The 18952-nt window shown below is 40.0% G+C and overlaps 1 protein-coding gene and 1 long non-coding RNA gene across 4 annotated transcripts in view; one reads left to right on the forward strand and one right to left on the reverse strand.

The window, feature by feature from the left end:
* LOC116650533 (uncharacterized) overlaps positions 1-18952 on the forward strand; it is a 78984-nt gene that overhangs the window by 4255 nt on the left and 55777 nt on the right. For both annotated transcript variants that reach the window (XR_011416315.1, XR_004303527.2), the window contains exon 3: positions 7982-8103. This is a non-coding gene — a long non-coding RNA (uncharacterized lncRNA). The remainder of the gene's footprint in view (positions 1-7981; positions 8104-18952) is intronic.
* The window catches only part of Egfrap (EGFR adaptor protein), a 28414-nt gene that overhangs the window by 2101 nt on the left and 7361 nt on the right, over positions 1-18952 (reverse strand). For both annotated transcript variants that reach the window (XM_015175427.3, XM_015175428.3), the window contains exons 2-4: positions 6014-6247; positions 5676-5952; positions 673-946 (exon numbers count right to left, since the gene is read on the reverse strand). In XM_015175427.3, the coding sequence (XP_015030913.1) occupies positions 673-946; positions 5676-5952; positions 6014-6216 (754 nt within the window). In that variant the 5' untranslated portion in view covers positions 6217-6247. The remainder of the gene's footprint in view (positions 1-672; positions 947-5675; positions 5953-6013; positions 6248-18952) is intronic.

Below are 18952 nucleotides of genomic sequence, written 5' to 3' on the forward strand. Positions count from 1 at the left end.
AATATATAGAATACTATTTCGAAAAATATTATCAATCTAGAAAAATTGAGGTTTCAGTCTTAGTTACGTCTCAAATTAATTTGCACATGCTTAACCATAATAAGTGGAATTTCACGTAAAGAGTTTCACTAATTTTTCACCTTTCTAAGTGAAACTTGTGGTTTTCGTTCACCTTTCATCAAATTTGACATCCAGTAAAACTTAAATCCATTTTTTAAATATATAATAAAGTATATGTAGACTTCGCTCATCGTTCACGACATTACACACATTTTTATTTACTGAAAAAAACAAATCTTTCAACAGTTTTCCACCTTTATAAGTGGAATTTGACAAAGATCCGAACTTCAATTAGTTTTTAGGTTTTTAAGTGGATCTGGATATATATTATATGTGATCTTCGTTCACCATTCGTCAAATTTTCACAACTTGATACAAATTCAAATCTAATCTTTTGCAAGTTCTCCATTTTTATGAGTGAAATTTAACATGTATTCACTAATTTTTCACCTTTCAAAGTGAAATTTAATGCGCAATATGAAAATAAAGCACATTTTTGCGTGAAATTTGACAGATAGTCATTTTCTCATATATCGCACAGATGTAAGAGAAAGCTTGCACCATTTCACCCTTTTTTAAACCGGCGCCAACTGAAATTTGATAGATTCTTACCGCTGCACGTCTCACGCAAATATTTCTTGCTGTTGGGCAGCTCCGACTGTAAACGTTGGGTGGCCGTTTCCAGGGCCGTCAGCGATTGCCGACAGGAGTCACCGAATTTGCTTGCAACATATTTATCCGGCTCGCAGATGGCCTCGTTCACATAGCCATCCGAAATGGTCTGCGATGAGCCCGAGTTGAGCGAGGAGGAGCAGGTGTTGTGCACCAGCGGGCGGCTATCCTCGGTGCCGCGCAGCAGTCCAATGCCCATGGTGAGGCGTTTAACCTGCAAATGAATCAAGGGAATGGGCATATTGTTACATATATTTGCATGTCTCGGATTCGTGTTTGGCTGCCAATTTGGCCAGAAAATTGTTGTTGTTGTTGTTGTTGTTGTTGTTGTCGACGCAACGCGATAATTGCAATTTACTTGGCCCTCAACAGTTGCGAAACCATTTTATAATCAAAGTTGCTGTTGTTTTCAGCCTGGCCACAAAGCCAGCTAACAACGAAATCACTTTAGTTTGACAGAACAACAAAACCACGACAATGTTAGTTGGCAGTGCTCGACGAGGAGATACCCTGTACTCAGCTTAGACTAGCTGGTGTGCATGTGCTCTTCTTATGGTCTACAATATAGGCTCAAAAGGATTTACTAATTTGTGTTTATCGATTTGGTAAAATAGCTTCTGTTATCGAAAAAATTAGTCTTGATTAAGATTCTAATTTAGCGCATTAGACTCTTAGAGCTTACGATATGTGCTCTAAAACCTCCCTACCAATGATCGATATTGATCGATTTTGGTAAAGTAGCTGGGGTTTTCGCAAAGGTGAGCCAAATGTGACCCATTCATCTCGTATAGTCTAGAATATATACTCGAAAAGAAAGTGCTTCTAATCGATAATTATCGAATTTTGTGAATTAGCTGAAGTTATCGAACAACATAACAAATTGATACTTTAGAAGAGGAACTATATGGCGATTTTGTTGCATTGTTCTGTTGTAATATAGAAGATATGATCAAAAAGCCGTAGCTATTAATCGATACTTATCGATTTTAGTAAAAATGCTGTGTTATCGAAAAAAATAGTTGAATGATATCTTAAAAAAGGAACCTTATGCCAATTTCATGTATGGTTAAATAGAAGATATGCTCAAAAAGCCGTAACTAATAATCGATAATTATCGATTTTTTGCCTTTGTAGAGCTGCAATATACCCCACTTCAAGTGGTTACAGCGCATGAGAGCAACAAGCAACCGCCTTAAATCGATGTGTAACATTTTTGGTTAGCAATGAAATGTTAACTATGTAGTTGGTACTTTCAGTACTTGGCAGCCCCACAACTTTCCCTTCAAGTTGTTTTCATTTTGGGCTGCGGTAAATTACTTTGAAATGAGTTAAAGCCGAAAGTTTTACGTGCTTTCAGGGCGCCATTTAAAGCGCTTCCAATTAGTCGACAGTTCTGGCCAAGTGTTGAATGCTGCTGGCAGGCGCCTCACCCTCACCCTACCCTGCCTGCCGCCCTCCGCCTTATAAGTTATTTACCTAATTTGTTATAATTATGTTGATTTTATGTAGCTGCCAAAATGGTCGGAGCCAAAATATTCTCTTTTGATGTGGCTGCTTTCAATGGCCGCTGCCTGTTGAACTTCCTGGGCCGTGGGCCCGAAAAGGCAACTGAAGTCCATTTATAAATGGGAATTTTCTATACAAATATTATGTGGATTTTCTAAGAACTTGCAGCTGTTGAATATGCATAAGGATTAGATTTAACTAGCATACACTCCTTAACACTGCTTTGCTCGGTATTAGGTAAAGTTTGACAAAGAAAAATCCACAAATTTATGGTGAACGGACTTTATAGACTTGTTTAAGTTTATAGATTTTGAGAATAAATAACCACTAGAGTGATTCTTCATCTAAATTGAACCTACTTTAAATCAAAACTGTACAAGTTTCTTTCCGATAATCGATAATCGATGCCTTTTTTCCAAGCAATCGATAAGAATCGATATCGAAATTTGATTTTTGTGCAAATTTTCTAGGGTTGACATGAAGTTTCTAAAAAAGTATAAAGTTTTTAATAATATTTTATTTCTAAATTGTGATCAATTTCTAGTCATCAAATTAGTACAACATGCCTAAATGATACACTCTATTTAGACTCTCCACAGTAAAAGATTCAATAATGGAATGTGCTTCATTTCATTTTGAGTTAAGAGTTTGTTACTCTGCTGCCAACTGTGAATCATTTTGCAATTGCAGCTAATTGAATTGGCAGTCGGCACTTGTTTTTATCGTTAAGTATGCAATCAGTGCCAGAGAAGCAGCCGTGGCAAAGGGGCAGGGGGATGTGGTGCAACCTAATGGCCCCATTATGCAAATGACATTGGAGAAAAGACTATCGCAATATGCAAAATCCGTAGCAAGAGCAAGAGAATGCGCCCAAGTGGCACTCGGCAGGCGATGCTCGACAAATCCGACAACTGACAACTGCTAGAAAAAGGCGTAAATATAAAAAATGCAAGGCAAACGCAATGAGAGAATAGACAAGAAGATGTAGAGCGAGAGGCAAACGGAACGAAGAGGAAGAGTGCGGAAAGAACAGGCAAAAGGTAGTAGGCATTGTGGAAACAATGGAACAATTGGGCCGGGGTCGTGTCTAAGTTGAAAGCATTCGTAAAGTACTCCTTTTTGAATACCATGTAATTGATAAATGACTCAAATCGGGTATATCGAAGATTAGCGTACGCTTGTAACAGACAGAATTTTAAATAAAATATAAATATGTTTACTTCTATGAGCATGTCTCTCTCTATCTCTCTTTCTCTCTATTTGTGTGTCTTTAAGAAACAGTTAATCTTAGAAAATATATGAAAATATATATATTTTCCCTTCTAAATCATATAGCTCTATCTCAATACTATCGAGCTGCTTGTTTGTGCTGGCATTTGAATTGTGTCAAAGCCACAATACTTAACAGCAATTTTATTTCTAGGGTGTGTGCTAGTCGAGTTGATTACCTTCCTATTTTTTCCTACGTTAAGCTTTGAATATTTTGAAATTTGCTTTTAACAACGTTTTTTTCTTTTTTTGCAAACAGGGTGTTTCTCAGTCGAGCACACTCAATTAGTGCCTTCTAAGCTGGTTGTGCCGCCTTTTGATTTGGTCCTGTTTGCTCTCCTCTCTCTCTCTCTCTCTCTCTCTCTCTTTCGCTGCATCTTTTGTCTGTCTTTTAGTTGGCAGCAAAGTTTTGCCCGTTGCCGGCAGCTGCAGCTGTCAGCTGTAGGCCTATAGCTATATGTATATATATACATACATATTCATATATATACACATATATATATATATATGTGTATGTGTGTGTGTGTGTAGAAAGCAGGACACGTAACGACACAGCGAGAGGGTTTTGTCGGCATTGTTGCTGCGATTTATGTGTCATAAAGTCACTAAGTTAACGGCATTTGGCTGCCATTTGCCTGCTGCAACTTTTTCATCTCCCACACACACACACACACACACGCACTCTCTCGCTCTCTCAGCGGGCGGCCCTCAGTGTGCGTGTGTGTGTGTGTGAGAATGCACTAGAATATGGCGCGTTGCACTTCAGCCTTTCAGTTGTTGTTGTTGTTGTTGTTGTTGCTGCCTTTGTTTCTTGTTGAAATTGCCGGCGGCGCGTGCCAAAGTGCCGTTAGCTGGAAAATTTGCATTTTTGCAAATTAATTTAATGAACGCTTTTGGGTCTTGTTTAGTGGCAAACATTTTTCGAGTACACCGAGTACCAAGCCGTTCGAAGTGCCTGCTAAATTGCATTTGATTTTCGAGTGATGGCAATTTGTTTGCCAGTTAAAGCTTCTTTTTTTTTTTCAACTTAAAGTTTTTTTCGCTCTTGAAGCTAAAGTTCCTTTTGTGTCTTTACTTGACTCAAGTTGAAGTGGATTAAAAAATCAACTCCCTTGGGTGAGTAAATAAAGAGAGAAAGAGAGAGACTGAAAACAAACTGTGCCAGCTGGAAGAGGTTCATGTTAAATGTTCATGATAACTAGAAATGGGTTAAAGTTCAGTTTAATTATTTTAAACCAGAAAAAGTTTAGAATAAATTAAATAAATAAGAAAGCAGGAAACCTATAAATGCTACAAATAATAGCACATATTTATTTTATTAGCAGTGTGCATTTATCCGCTTGTCAGAGAAAATGTTAAAATTATTTGGAAGTGTGGCAACTCAGTGTCGATAACAATAGTCGATAGGTTCCATTTATGCTTAATTTTAGTAAAATTTTGACATCAGATTAGTTAAAAAGCACTTGTAAAAACGAATGGCGGCTTGGCAAGCTGTTTAGCTTTAACAGAAGGCTCAGATTAAATTGAAAGTAATATTAAAGCCATTCAAATAACAACATATTTATCAAAAGGAATTTGTTCATCTTCTTGAATATTTCGCAAGTTCTGTGGCTTTTGTGTCGCTTTCAATATACATTTGCCAAGTTGCCAATATTAATGATATTTCTTGAAAGTTTTTTACTTTCAGCAACTATTGCTGCCTTGCGCTGCTTTGGGAAAGACTCCTGAAAGTATGCAACGTTTTCTTGTTGTTGCAATTTGCTCATTTTTAGCCTGACTTTCATTTCAATTTGGCAGTTTATTTGACTTGGCATCTGGATTGGCATTCAAATTGAATCGATTTCTGCTAACCAACCACTGAAATCATCAGCGTAAGCAGATTTATGCTACAGAAAGGACACGATTCCAAGGACAATGAGAACAGAGTGCAATATTTCATAGAACAAGAATGAATAGATTGCCTGGGCTTGTCGAAGATTAGATACACTTGCAGGTATTAGATAGCTTTCGGTTTTGATTGAAAGTAGTTTTTATATGATTTGCCTATGCCGTCTATATAATATTGTGCCGTAATATGGACGAGCATTAGACCATATTTTAAAGATCTTGTGTATAGTATAAGATCCTCTGCGGGTGGTAGATTGAAATAGTGTAGAAGTTGGACTCACCAGCGGCGGTTTGTCAACCAAACGACGACAATTATTCATTTCAGTTGGGGAATTGTCCTCCTCGGAGCTGGGCGAACGTGGCACCTGCTGCTCCTGCCCATTGTTGTGACTGTGTGCGTGATGGCTGCTGTGCAGCAGCTGCAGCTGTTCCACGTGATGCCGCGGCGAGGCACGCGGCTGCACCGGATGCGAATGCGGATGCGGATGCGGATGATGATGTTGATGTTGATGGTAGAAATGCTGCTGTGTTGGGCCTGTGCCGCCCGTTGTGGGTGGGCTGCGTGAATAGGTGCGAGTTTTGCTTATTATGACAGACTTGAATTGCAGCGGCAACTTACCTGAAACTTAGCTCCGGCAGCAGCTGGGCCAGGGGTCGAGCTGTGGGCGAGCCTGTTGCTGGGCCTGTCGTTTCGGCCGTCTCGATGAGTGTTGTCTCCGCGTTGGATGCGGCTGCTGCGGCTGCTGCTGCTGCTGGCAAGTTGGAGAACGCGGCTGTACTGTGTTGCGGCTCGAGACGTAGTCGTATATCCTGCATGGCCATGGGTTTTATGCCTCCAAACACCTTACAGCATCTGGGGAAGGGATGGGAAAGAGTTGGGCGAGCTTGTTAAAAAGAAGTTGCCAAACAAATCCATTTCCTTGGCCAGAAGTTTTTTTTTTTTTTTTTTTTGGCACTTTTGGTTAATGCTTATGATTTCTTGCCGCTCTTTCTTGTAAAGCTTATTGAATTTTCACATCGCACACACACACACACACACACACACACACACACTAACCCACATACAAACATGCATGTGCGTGTGCAGCTTGTAAAAGTTTTAATGCAATTTTAAGCCTTTGCCTATTAGTTGCAAATCGTTTCCAGATTTTCAGCATATTAATTTTAAAGCTGGTGAAACGCTTTCTTCTGGTTTTTCCTAGCCAAAAAGTGCTTTTTAATTGCCAGCGAAGCTGTTGCAAATTGGGTTAAGGTTGTGGCCCGACCACAGCTGCCAACTTTTCAACTGACTTCGACTCCGACTCCGACTCCGACTTTGGCTCCTCTTTCTACATTTTCTTTGCTGTTGGCGCCATTCACCTACATTAAGGCAGCCGGCAGCAACAATGCCAAGGCACAAAAGGCTGCCAGTTTGTGGATAACAAAGCAAATGCAACATTCAGAAAAGAATATGCGGGTAACGCCTGAAGCATGTTTAAAGTGTGCTTGACTTAAATATACTCAGTTAAATGTTTAAATGAAAACGTGCAAACCTGGGCTTACCTCGGAGGCAAACAATAACTCACATAACCATGCACTATTATTTTATATACATTAGATCAAAGTAAGTGCAAGTCAAGACTATTTAAATGAGATAGAGAAATGGTGATTTACACAGGGATAGAGATAGAGAATGAGAGAGAGAGAGAAAGCATGATTTGGAGTAAGAGTAAGATTTGATTGGACTTGTTGGATAGGCAACATATAATCTAGTATGAAAACAGAAAAGGCCTATTTGAATTTTTGAGAATCGAGTAGAAGGACAACATTTAAAATACGATTAAACCCTTTATGCATTTTAAACAGGGTATCCAAGTAATCAGGCAAAGCACCAGGCGAACTAGCCGTAAAACTGAATGAGAACCTAAAGGAAAACTGCATTTGAGGTCTGAATTAAAGAATTCTCCGAGCCAAGCTGAGACTTTAAGCTATGCAAATGCGTTTGCTGTCGATGTTGCTGCCGCTGATGTTGCTGCCGTTGATGTTGCTGCTCTGCATTTAACAAGTATACGCCATGTTGGCTGTGCATTAATTTAACAAACGACGACGACAATGAGACACAAATGTGCTGACATTTGGCACTTCATGTAAAAGTTGCTTTTGCATAAGTTGCAAAATGTCAGCACTGACAGCGGAAGCAACAGCAACAACAACAGCAACAAACACAACAGCAACAACAATCAGCAACTGGCTTATCTGGCATTATAATTCTCTGGCAATTTCTCGCCGCTCGCTCGGGCACACCCAACATGTTCATTTAACTTGTCATACACGAATGCATCAAAATGTTTCCTCTGCTGCACACAACAACAACAACAATAACAACAACAACAACAACAACAACAACAGCAGCAAATTTGAAGAGTGACAAATTTCATAGCACGCTTTTCTGCGTCTTTTATGCCCCGTCAAAACTTTCTACTTATATGTATAGAAAACTACTTGCGCAGATTTCTGCTTTATTTGCGACTGCCTCAAATCAAGTAAAAGTTTAGTTCGATCAAATTTATTTTATTTTTTGTCTAAAAAAAATTTGTTTTTATTGCAGTTCTTGTTCTTGCGCTCAACAACAAAAGTTTTTATCTTTTGTGGAAAATGCCAGCGCCTTAAATTGCCAAGCAACAACAATAACTTTCAAAACTGCAAAATATAAAATAAAATGCAAACAAGGTAAGCTAAAATTTGGCTATCATATTTGTTTTCTTAGTTTTTTTTGGTAACTGGAGCAAGAGAAACTATATGTTGTTCCTTAAGTCAATATATTGATATAATTGAATTGAATTTCATGTGTTTCTTGAAATTAAGTTGAAAACAATTAAAATGTGAATTCTTAAGTTATCTCAACTAACTAATATAGATTTACTTAATTTATCTTAACTAACTTATCTCATCTTATGTATAAAACAATTTGTGCGCACTGAATGATTGTTTGCTTGAGTGATTGACTGATTGATTGATCGAAAGACACAATGATTGATTGATTCTTGATCAACGCATACGAAGTTCAATTAAATAATATTTTATTTTATAATTTATATATTGTCAGAAGCCAAATTGATCTTGAGGTCAAACCATGCAAAAAATCCAAACCTCATGATTTGATCGAATTACGGGGGTGGGATACTTTGACCTATGTCTATGTAGAATATTAGAGGGTACAATTTTTACATGCATTTTGACCAGGAAACATGTTTCCAGATTTAGATGCAAAATTGATCTTGGCCTCAAAATCGTGAACAAAGAGCTATATCTCGTGGATGAGATTCGACCGAGTTATGGCGGTGAGAAATATGATCTATGTCTATATAGGATACCAGCGGCTATACCCTGGCTAATCTTACTTTTCTATTTGTCTTTCATATGCTATATTCTTTTTTCTTCTTCTTCATTTTGTATCTTTTCGTCTTAATTCCTCTTATTCTCACTATGCGAAACTGCGTTCAGCGTTTCATTTCATAAAATTGAAATTTACCTTTATGTGCTGTCTGTTTCAGCTATTGCGCTTCCTTGCGTTGCCATTCCCAAAAGCTACTGCCCCAGACGCAACATATGAATGGCTCATATCCGAGTGCTCAGCTCTGCTCTCTATATGTTTCTATATAGACTGTAACACACACACACACACACGCACACCCATAGCACACACATTTGCTTGTTAGTTTATTGAAATTGATATTATGCGAGAGTTGCCGTCAACCTAACTCTATAACGACGGTCTGGCAGTGGTGTCTGTCGGTGTCTGTCCCTGTTTGTGGGCACTTTTATTTCTATTTTCATAGAGATTTTGTTACGAAATTCATTGTTAAATCGCTTGGAAATATTTTGGATAGACTGAAGACGCTGCTGTGTAGACTCTGATTGCCATATGAAAGTGTCTCATGTCTCATGTCTGCCGTTTCAGCTTGTTATTGTTTTTTTATTCTTTTTTGTGCAGTATATCCATTAAAAATGTACTAAGTAGGGTTGAATCATGTTGTAGGAATGTTTGTGACAGGCAATATGATACATCTCAGGCGTTAAAATGTTGTGTAATAAGTTGAGAAACGGCTTTTGTTTCAGTCATTTATTATTAAGGTGTTTTCTTAGTAATTGTGGCTCGCTCTTCTATGCGATTTTCATAAGATCAAGTAAGGTCTAGAAGAATTTGACACCTTTTTATTTATATGAATTTAGCACAATTTTATGTCTCTCTTTTTCTCTCTCAATCTCAATTGTCTCTCCCTCTCTCTCTCTTTATGTTTTTACTAGTATTTGACTCGGCTTCTTCCTTGTTACCCCTCACTCTCTCTTCTTCCGATTCTTTGTCTTTGCATTAATCCAAGTCTTCGCTTTCTGCCTTTTTTTAAAAATCGCCTTTGTATGCGATACTGTCTGTTTTGTATTTTCTTTTCCAAGTATAATTACTTCGCTACAGGGTATTGCCCAGTCCAGCACTCTGGTAGAGAGGCCACCGGTTTATTCTCTGTATTCGTTGAGTTCATATTTTCTTTGACTTTTATGCAGTTACTGTGAAATTCAATCGCCAATTGGACACATGGTGCTCTATGTGACTCTCTTAAAGCGCTTAAATCAATCGGCTGTTGCATGTGACGCAAACAACAGCGGCACAAAATGTCAACAGTCTTTGAACTTTTGGCTCGTTGTGACTCGGATTGCCGCCTGGGTGGCCGCACTCGCTCGATTGTAATAAAATACGGAGAGCTTCATGCTGAAAAACAGAGTTACATAGTGATAACTAACGGTTCAGCCGACCAGTGGCCATGGCCTATGTGGGATTCGGGATTGCCTGACTCTCTTTCTCCCCGCCTGCCTGTTACGTGACAATCCGCAGCCCAGTTTCATGTGCCGACATGTGACATGTGGTACGTATGGTAGAAGTAGGCGCGCCCTGGCCCCAACAACAATAGCCACAATGAGACTTTAAATGTGCACCGCATTTGGCTTGACATCAACGACGAACAGCGACAAGAATAAAGCGGCCAAGACAGGGCTCAACAATGAGACAGCGACAACAACAGCAACTACTACAACAATAAGCACAACAAGAACAAGAGCCAGGCTAGGAGTTTGGTGCCGACTATAACTAAATTTATGAACTCCAACCGCATACTACTTTATTTATTTGAAATCTACAATTCGTCTGCTATAGACATGAAAATAGATATTCAGAAAAGATTCGTTCTAACTGACTGATTGACTGACTAATTGCTGATCAACGCACAGTCGAAAGTGAAGCTGATATATATATTATATTTAATGAGTTTTCTTGGCGAAAACGCAAACCGGAACACGCTGTGTGTAACACGAGTCAAACTCATTGTCTCAGCAAAATCCCTGTTAAAATTTATGTTGCCATCACGCGGGCCGCAATTGCAATTCAATTATGAATTATGCCAACAATGTTACTTGACATGTTTGCTGTTGGTCTCGGTTCAGTTGATGTTGCTGCTGTTGCTGTTGCTGCTGTGGCTTCAGCTTCAGTTTCTGCTGCAATAGCTTCTGCCACTAATTAAATGCAATGCTGTTCGCTCGATTTGTTGTGCTAATGCTGCGTAATTACGGAATGCGGCGGCAACCACGAAGACAACATTGACGGCGGCAACATTCCAAGACGTTACTCATACGTCGCGTGTGTCAATAGAACAGCGAGAAATGCTTTGAAATCGCTGCGTCGTGCTGCAGCAGCAGTAGGAGTTGCAGTAGCAGTAGGAATTGTAGTTGCAGTAGCTGCCGAGGTGTAGTTGAGAAGCAAGGGCGAGGACCACATTGTCAGGCGGCTGCTTGGCGTCGTGTCCACATTTGGCATGCCACAACAAAAACAACAACAACAACAATTGCGTCTTTGTTTTGCCAGTTCCTGTTGCTGTTGTTGTTGTTGTTGTTGTTGCTGCAATTGTACATTGACACCTCATGGCTGTTGCTGCTGCTGCTGCGGACCTCTTTTTATTATACCCTATGCCCATTAAAAATGTCTTCAAAAGGGTATATATGCATGCATGTAAAAGGCAGCAAGAAGTACTTGCTGCTACTCCTCAATATATATATATAAATATATACATTCCTGATGCGGATCGGCAGCTGGTCGATCGAGCCGTGCTTGCTTTTCTGTCTGATCAACTTTCAAACAATGCTGACCTATATATTGGCCAACATTTTAGGAGTTATTAACCATTGTGCCTGCGCGAATTGACCAACTTCTTGGAATTTGAAAGCCAACTTTTCGGCATTTTCTAGTCAATTTCCGCCCAATTTTTCTCTTCGAACCCAAAACTACGGGCTGACTGCTCAACAGCTATAAAGATATGCGCTCCATCTCGCTTCTAGCTACAGGGTATCTGTCTAGCCTAAAACACTCGTCTAGATTATTTTGAGTAGTTTCTTTTTTTGTTGTAGTGCCCTCCGTGTTGCTTTGTGGCCATGTACATGAAATTTATGTCGCCTAAAGTGCAGCGTTGACAATGTGCGCTTGTAATTTGTTCTTGCTGTTGCTGTTGTTGTTGTTGTTGTTGTTGTTGTCAGCACTTGGCCATGGCTATTTAATGATTGTGTCGTGCAAATGCCAAAGCAAAGAGCTGCTGGAAACAACTTGGCCGCAATTGGTGAAAGAAACGCGCAAAAAATAGCGTACACATTTTTCACACCCCGGGGTTAGATGTTGTCAGCTGTTGCGCTGCGATTTCCACAGCTAGTTCAAAGGGGGTTGCATGCAAATGTCACATGCCATCATAAATGCATATCGCTTGGGGGGAGCGGATAGTGGTGGGTGGCCAAATAGTCAAACACTCCCCGAGGCGCCAACGCATGCAACTGTAATAATTTATACAAATGTCTGCGGCTTTTGACTTGCCACTTGTCACCTTCGCCAACCCCTTTTGGCCTCCGCCTCCGCCACCCGCTTCCCGTATATTCTGCGACAGTTCAATAAAAGTTATGCAACAAACGTCGTCTGATGACACAGTTTCTGGCCCGAAGACGCGCCTGAGCAAGTGTGGGCCTTGGTGAAAGGATGCTTGGCCGGGCGGCCAGGTGGGCAGATGCGTCTCTGGGAGATTGAAAAACTTTTGCCTCGTTGAAGCTGAAAATGAAATATGTTTCAGCGCTTCCTTTTGATACCCTGCAAACATTGTAAATATGTGACAAATGGTATGTGATACCCAACAGGCAGAAGAAGCTATCTGCGAACACATAAAGTAAAGTTTTTCTTAAAGTTATCGATAAATCGGGTAAATCAGATTTTTAGATTTCTAGAGCTGTTGGTAGCATAAACCGTACAAGTATATTTCTCTTATTTGATATTTAATGCCCATTCTTGTTTTTCGAATATAAAAATATTTCATAGGCATCTTTTTGGGCTGAAAATTTCAGACTTATCGCACACAAAAAACACAAGTCTTTCAAGAATGGATGTTTCTGTGTTTAAGGGAAAGAAGTTCACAGTCACTTTCCAAAAGTTTGTACAGGTCATCTGCTAGTCGGGCACTCTCCCTTTGCTTGATTGGTGGGTGGTGGCCACGGCTTGCAGCCGAACAATGACAGATGCAAAGTGCAGCCCGGCGTGCAAAGTTAAGGTGTGTCATCGCCGGCTGCGGCATCCTTCTGCTCAAACATCGTGGGGTATCGATAAGCACCTTGGAGACAACTGAAACGCTTGAGAAATGCGGCTACACTCAGTCACATGATTTGGTTGCGGGATCTTAAGTTACTTTTGCTGTCAACAGATGATGCGAGCTGCTAAAGCACACAGGCACACAGACAAAAGAGTTGTATCTCAAGAAAAGTTTTCAGTCTGTTTTTGGGAAAGCAGCCAACTTATAAGCGAGTCGGGCAGCGGAAACTACGCATTCTGCGCCGTCGACTCTATAAGTGAATTTCAAGTTAAGATTTCCAAAAGTATTTTTCGTAATTTGTTCAAGTTAAACTGTTTTATTGTTAGCAAAGATTTGATATTGGTTTGGAATTGAAAACAATGCAATTTTCTTAGAATTTTTTTTAAGTAGATATCGCTTTTTTATCGCTATCTTCTCGCCTTACTTATGCATGATAATTTCTGCATATTTTTAAAAAGAATAGCGTAAAGATGTAAGGGAGATTATTGCCTATCCTGCGATTAATCGCCTGTTTTCCCTTTGTTCTAATAATCACTAAGAAGTGAAGAAAGGCGATTAATCGTTTTTCTTCTTATCTACAAACTTCCTTCTAAATGGAACTAAGTAAAACAATTTTAATCAAAGCTATTTTCCAGCGAGGTATAGAATATTTCTGAACTCTGTATAGCCTTTCAATTAATTTCATAATCAAAAAAAAAAAAAATGTTTATAATTACATTTTTTAAAGTTTTGTGATGACTGCGAATGATATAAAACTGGCATTTAATTTCCATTTTAATGCTGCGCGTCGAATCAAGGGGCTGAGCCAAGCGGCGCTTGGGCTTCAGGTAATCTGCCGATATGCATTGGCCAGGCTAAGACCCTGGAGCGCTAATCTTACAAGGCAATGTGTCGGGGCAGGCCACATGCCGCCTGCATTCCATTAATTAACAATTAGTGGCATCAAAGGTGCGGCCGCAGCAACAAATCCAGACAGTTGCAACACCGTTCAAATGCAGCTGATGCACTTGGAGAAAATATTATGTACTTTACTTTATTGTGCATCTAAGATTAAATATCTTTTATTAAGAAATGTCTCTGACTGTCAAGGGACCGTTGAACGACCCTGCCGTTGGGAGCTGGTTCAAATCTTCAAGCAAACTAACAATTTTTAACTATTTCTAATTAGATATTGATATATATTCGGACCAACAATTTATTAGGACTATAAGCCTCATTAATTTATTAATATTTGTTTTCAGTGATTTCTTTTGTTATAATACAAATATTAAGTTGACTGATTAAGGAGGGCTTTGGTTAATTTTGATGATGTGAATAACAACAATTTATAAGATTGTTTGCATTGTTATTTCAAGAAACTCGACTTAAGCAATGCAAATGCTTTTTCTGCTCTTCGTAGCTTTAACTTGTTGAGAATTCTAAGCGTCCAACCACAGAAACGGCAAAGTAATTGTACCAGAAGTCCCTTTTCTGCTTGTTTAACTTGAGTTAAATTAATTTTTTGCTTAAATTTCGAATGATATTTTTCTCTGAGTGTAGGTTGAAACCTTCAGGTTGTCTGCGGTTGCAGGGGCTGGCAGCATAAGTTTTTGATGTGCGCGTCACTTTCCGGTATATCAAATTGTGTTGAGCTGGCGACAGGATACGGTAGCTGTATGTGGATATACACAGTACAATCGGTTGATAATGATGCGGCAACGCCTGTCTGAATTTGGGGGCAAAGATCAGAAACAAAGAGAGAGAGAGAGAGAGAGAGATAGCTCTGTGGAAGATCTGTGAGTGATGTCAAAAGATGACAGCGATGACGATGACGTTGCGGCTCGCTGATGACTTGTGTAATAAGTGGAAAGAATCTTGTATAGAAACAATAACTCGTTGCCTTTCGTTGAACTTGAATTGCTGTTGCATGTTGCATCTAGCCAACGCCAACAACAACAATAACAACAACAACAACTGCAACTGCAACAGCAGCAACATTCGAGTTAATGATGGCCTCTCGTAGATCGCGCTCTGCGGCTTCGGCTGGCTGGTTAGCTAGGCCGGGCAACTGCTGCTCGGTTTGCTGTGCGCCTGTTAACTTGGCCATGAAACATTCGATGCTCTGGCAAATTTCACAACCGGCATCGGGAAATTGTGAAAAAGTGAGTTGAAAGACGCAACAGACTGAGACTGAGACAGAGACAGAGACAGAGAGCGAAGCATAGAGGCAGGCCACAGCCGGCTACGTGTTTTTCTTGTTTTCTTTTGCGGCGCGCATCTACGCGATCTTGAGCTCAATTCTTCAATTCTACGCCACAGTCTATACACACTATAGTATTCGGTGTTCAGTTCTGACTGGAACTTGTTTTCTTTCATTTTTTTTTTGCTGTCCATATTTGTGCGTGGCATCTTAACCGCAAATCCTTTCGGATATGAATTGAATTCATATATTATTTATGATCTGTTTATTTTTATTGTGCATGCCACATGATGATGATGATGATGATGATGATGATGTTGTGAATGATGATGATGATGTTGTTGTGGAGTCATTGCTGGAAATTGTTGCCGGCTCATGGCTTTTGGCATGGTGAATGCCATGCCTGTCAGAAATGAGAAAACTTCTAATTGGAATTGCTAATCAAGTTGGGCAATTTCGGGTGATTCGGCCCGAGGAAGTGTTTGCCCGGCAAGGCTGATGGATTGTTGTAAATTCAACGCGGAGTTGCTGTGCGCCCCATAAAACCGATTGTTCTTATAGTCAAATATAATAAAAACAAGTTTAAATGTAAGCTGTAAATAGTTAATGGAAATCTAAAAGTAGGCTCTTGCTAAGTCTTTGTTGTGGTAAATGTATATGTAATTGGAGTAGGTTTCCAACTAAATAACTTTTACAGATTTCTTTTACCAACACTAATTCACTGTGGCCATTTGTTAGCCTATTGCCGAACTATGACAATCTGGCAACCTTGCCAGCTACTGAAAACATACATGTGAGTGCAATTGGTGTCACTTTTAATAGAAGTTTGGCTAACTTTTTTATATTACTTTTAAATATCGCAACCAACAAATTCACTTTTGCCATTTTTTAGCCTATCGCCGAACTAAAACAATCTGGCAACCTCATGCGGCAGCACAAAACTTCTGTCCTTTGGCCAGCATTGTCAGCTTTGGCTCTGACTAGCTCTATTCTTAGCGGCCAATATCCAGTTCATTCGCCAACAAACACGACTATTACGACTGCAGACGGGGCGCCCCACACGACGATTCGCAAAGTAAATCGTTGTCTCACAGTCGGAGAGGGACATAGTGGCAGCGGGAGAGGGGCAGAGAGTTGGATAGGGAAAGAGAGGGGCAGATTTGTGTGCGCCTTGATTGCCCCACCGCGTTGCCTGTCAAGCCGCCGCTGAACCTGCTCGGCGCCTGGGCTCCTTCCCACTTCTCGTTTCAACTCTGCCCCCCCCATCCTGCTGCTGCTGCTGCTGCTGGGGCAGCACATGGCCTTAATAATTTGATATGTACTATGTATTTCACATACTAACAGCACGGGGACATGCTGCACTGTTGGTTATTACGATTATTATTGTTGTTGACATGCCGCTCCACGCTGACAGCGGACATTTTAGTGGCTTTTTCCTGCGTTTCCTGCATTGCGAGAAATGCGATTCCCACAATAGCAGTTCTAGCTCGGGCGCCTACTTAACCCAATCCCAGGTCCCAATCTCAAATCCAATCCCAGCCGCTCCAAGTGGCTGCCATGCCCAAAAAGACAGCCGACTGGCAGTCAAAATTCAAAGCAATTAGACCGCCAACTGATCGCATCTCACATCGCATCTCGTATCACATCTTCTGGCACATCTTATCCCATGTGTAAACGGAGGCACACACTTGTGTTTGACGTTGCTCAAGTGCGGCTTTTACACTTGCCTCGCAAGCATTGGGGCAATTGAAAAACTGCTTTCTAATGGCGCTACAAATGCTAAGAGTTAAGAGCTTTTCCGGCTCAATTCGTAGATGCATTCAAGTACAACAGCAGCAATTTGAGCGTCAACTATTTTGACAGGCAGTCACTAAAGAAATAACAACATGCTAGACTCTTGTTGAGAAAACTGAGAATCTGATGTATTTTAAACGATTTGGTAAAACTTTTCTAGGAAATAGCCTGTTTCCAGTTCTAAAATGTTTTGATCTATGCCAGTATTTATTTCCATCTAAGACACACATAACATAAATAATAAAAGCAAAATGGGATGGAAAAAGAGCAAGAGAAAAAATATTTAAATAAATTAAGAGGAAGAGGGAGAGAGAGATAGAGCAAGAGATATAAATAGATATAGAGGCGATCTCTCTAGAGATATAAAGATGGAGATAGAGATGGATATAGAGATAATGATAGAGATAGAGCGCAAGATAAAAAATAAAACTTATTTTGATTGCCAATCCAACTTGTTAATCTAACACTCTTTATCAAATTATAAAAACTGGCAAGGCTTGCTTGACTTCATGAGAATCGCATAGAAAGGCGAATGATTAAGAATACTTGCTTGGCAGCGCAGCAGCAAAAAAATAATTTGTCTATGCTAAGAAGGAGATATAAAATAACATAGATACCTTCAATAATATTTCAGTTTTAATAATGCCCTACCGATAATTAACTGTGCGTCGAAAAATGTTAATTTGTAATTTTTACATTTTTATTTGGATTGGGATTCAAAAAATCCAATTTATATTTTACAACTATGTGACCCTTCATTATCTCATATTACCATAAATGCTAAAAATTCACGCTCAAATTATTGAGTCCTTTATATTTAGCAACGTTTACACAGCATAACAAACAATTTTTTTGTGGGTTTGCTAAAAATATTTCATTATGAAATTGATGCTCGAGTTGAAAAACAAACGCGAACAAACTCGGTTGAGATACTCTGTGAGTGTGTGTGCGAGTGTGTGTACTATGTGGAATGCAATTAAAATGCGCGCTGGGTTGGATAATGCTGCTATATACTTATATGTGCTTATACTATCTGGCACATGCGAGCGAGTTTAGCATGCAAAAGAGGGGGGCAGAAAAAAAAGAGAAATAAAATCAGAACGGAAGCTGAAACAAGAGTGATCGAGTCGAAGTTGAACGACTTGTAGATGCCCTGTATTCAACTAAGTGAAATACACATGCAGCGGTTGTGAAGGGTATTTCATTGTGTATATATTCCAAACACAAAGTCATTTTTGGACATTTGTCATCACCAGCTTATAAAATTTTCTACGTACCAGCTTTTATATGAACGATATTTATCGATTATGAGAATTAAGGCAGACTTATCGAAAATGCAAAAGATAAATCTCTACTGCCTAATATATACAAAAGATGAGCGCTGCACTCTTCAGCCTGGTGCATTTAGCTGCATAAAATCAGTATACCCTTCCTGTTCGGTGCCCATTCTCACTGGATACAGGGTATGCAAAAAGAGTTTAACAGTTTAGCGGCGCTTGCCGCGCGCGGCTTTAATGATAATGAAGATTATGCCGCTGCATTTGGGCGCCAGGATGAGAATGAGGATATGCGGATGCGAATTGCGGATGCGGATGCAGATGACGTGTTGTTGTTGTTGTTGTTATGCATAAAATTGAAGCTGAAGCTGCAGCACTCGTGTGTTGTTTTGGCAGTGGCAAAGCTGCTCGGTCGGGTTTGTTGCTGGTGCTGTGGCTGCTGTGCAACTGTCCCCGCCAGCTTGCCCAGCACCCTGCACCCTGCAGCATGTCCCTGTTCCAGTCCCTGCTCCAGTGCCTGTCCCCCCGGTTGGTGCTCATGTGCTGGCAGCGAGTGCAGCTTCAGCTTCAAGTGGCTCTTAACGGGAACCGTTTCGCATTGCATGCTGGCATTTTAGCATATTGCAGCGCAGTAAAAAATGATGTAAACAAATTTCAAAGAA

The sequence above is a fragment of the Drosophila virilis genome, chromosome 3 (assembly GCF_030788295.1).
Source record: "Drosophila virilis strain 15010-1051.87 chromosome 3, Dvir_AGI_RSII-ME, whole genome shotgun sequence".
Taxonomy (NCBI): Eukaryota; Metazoa; Arthropoda; class Insecta; order Diptera; family Drosophilidae; genus Drosophila; species Drosophila virilis.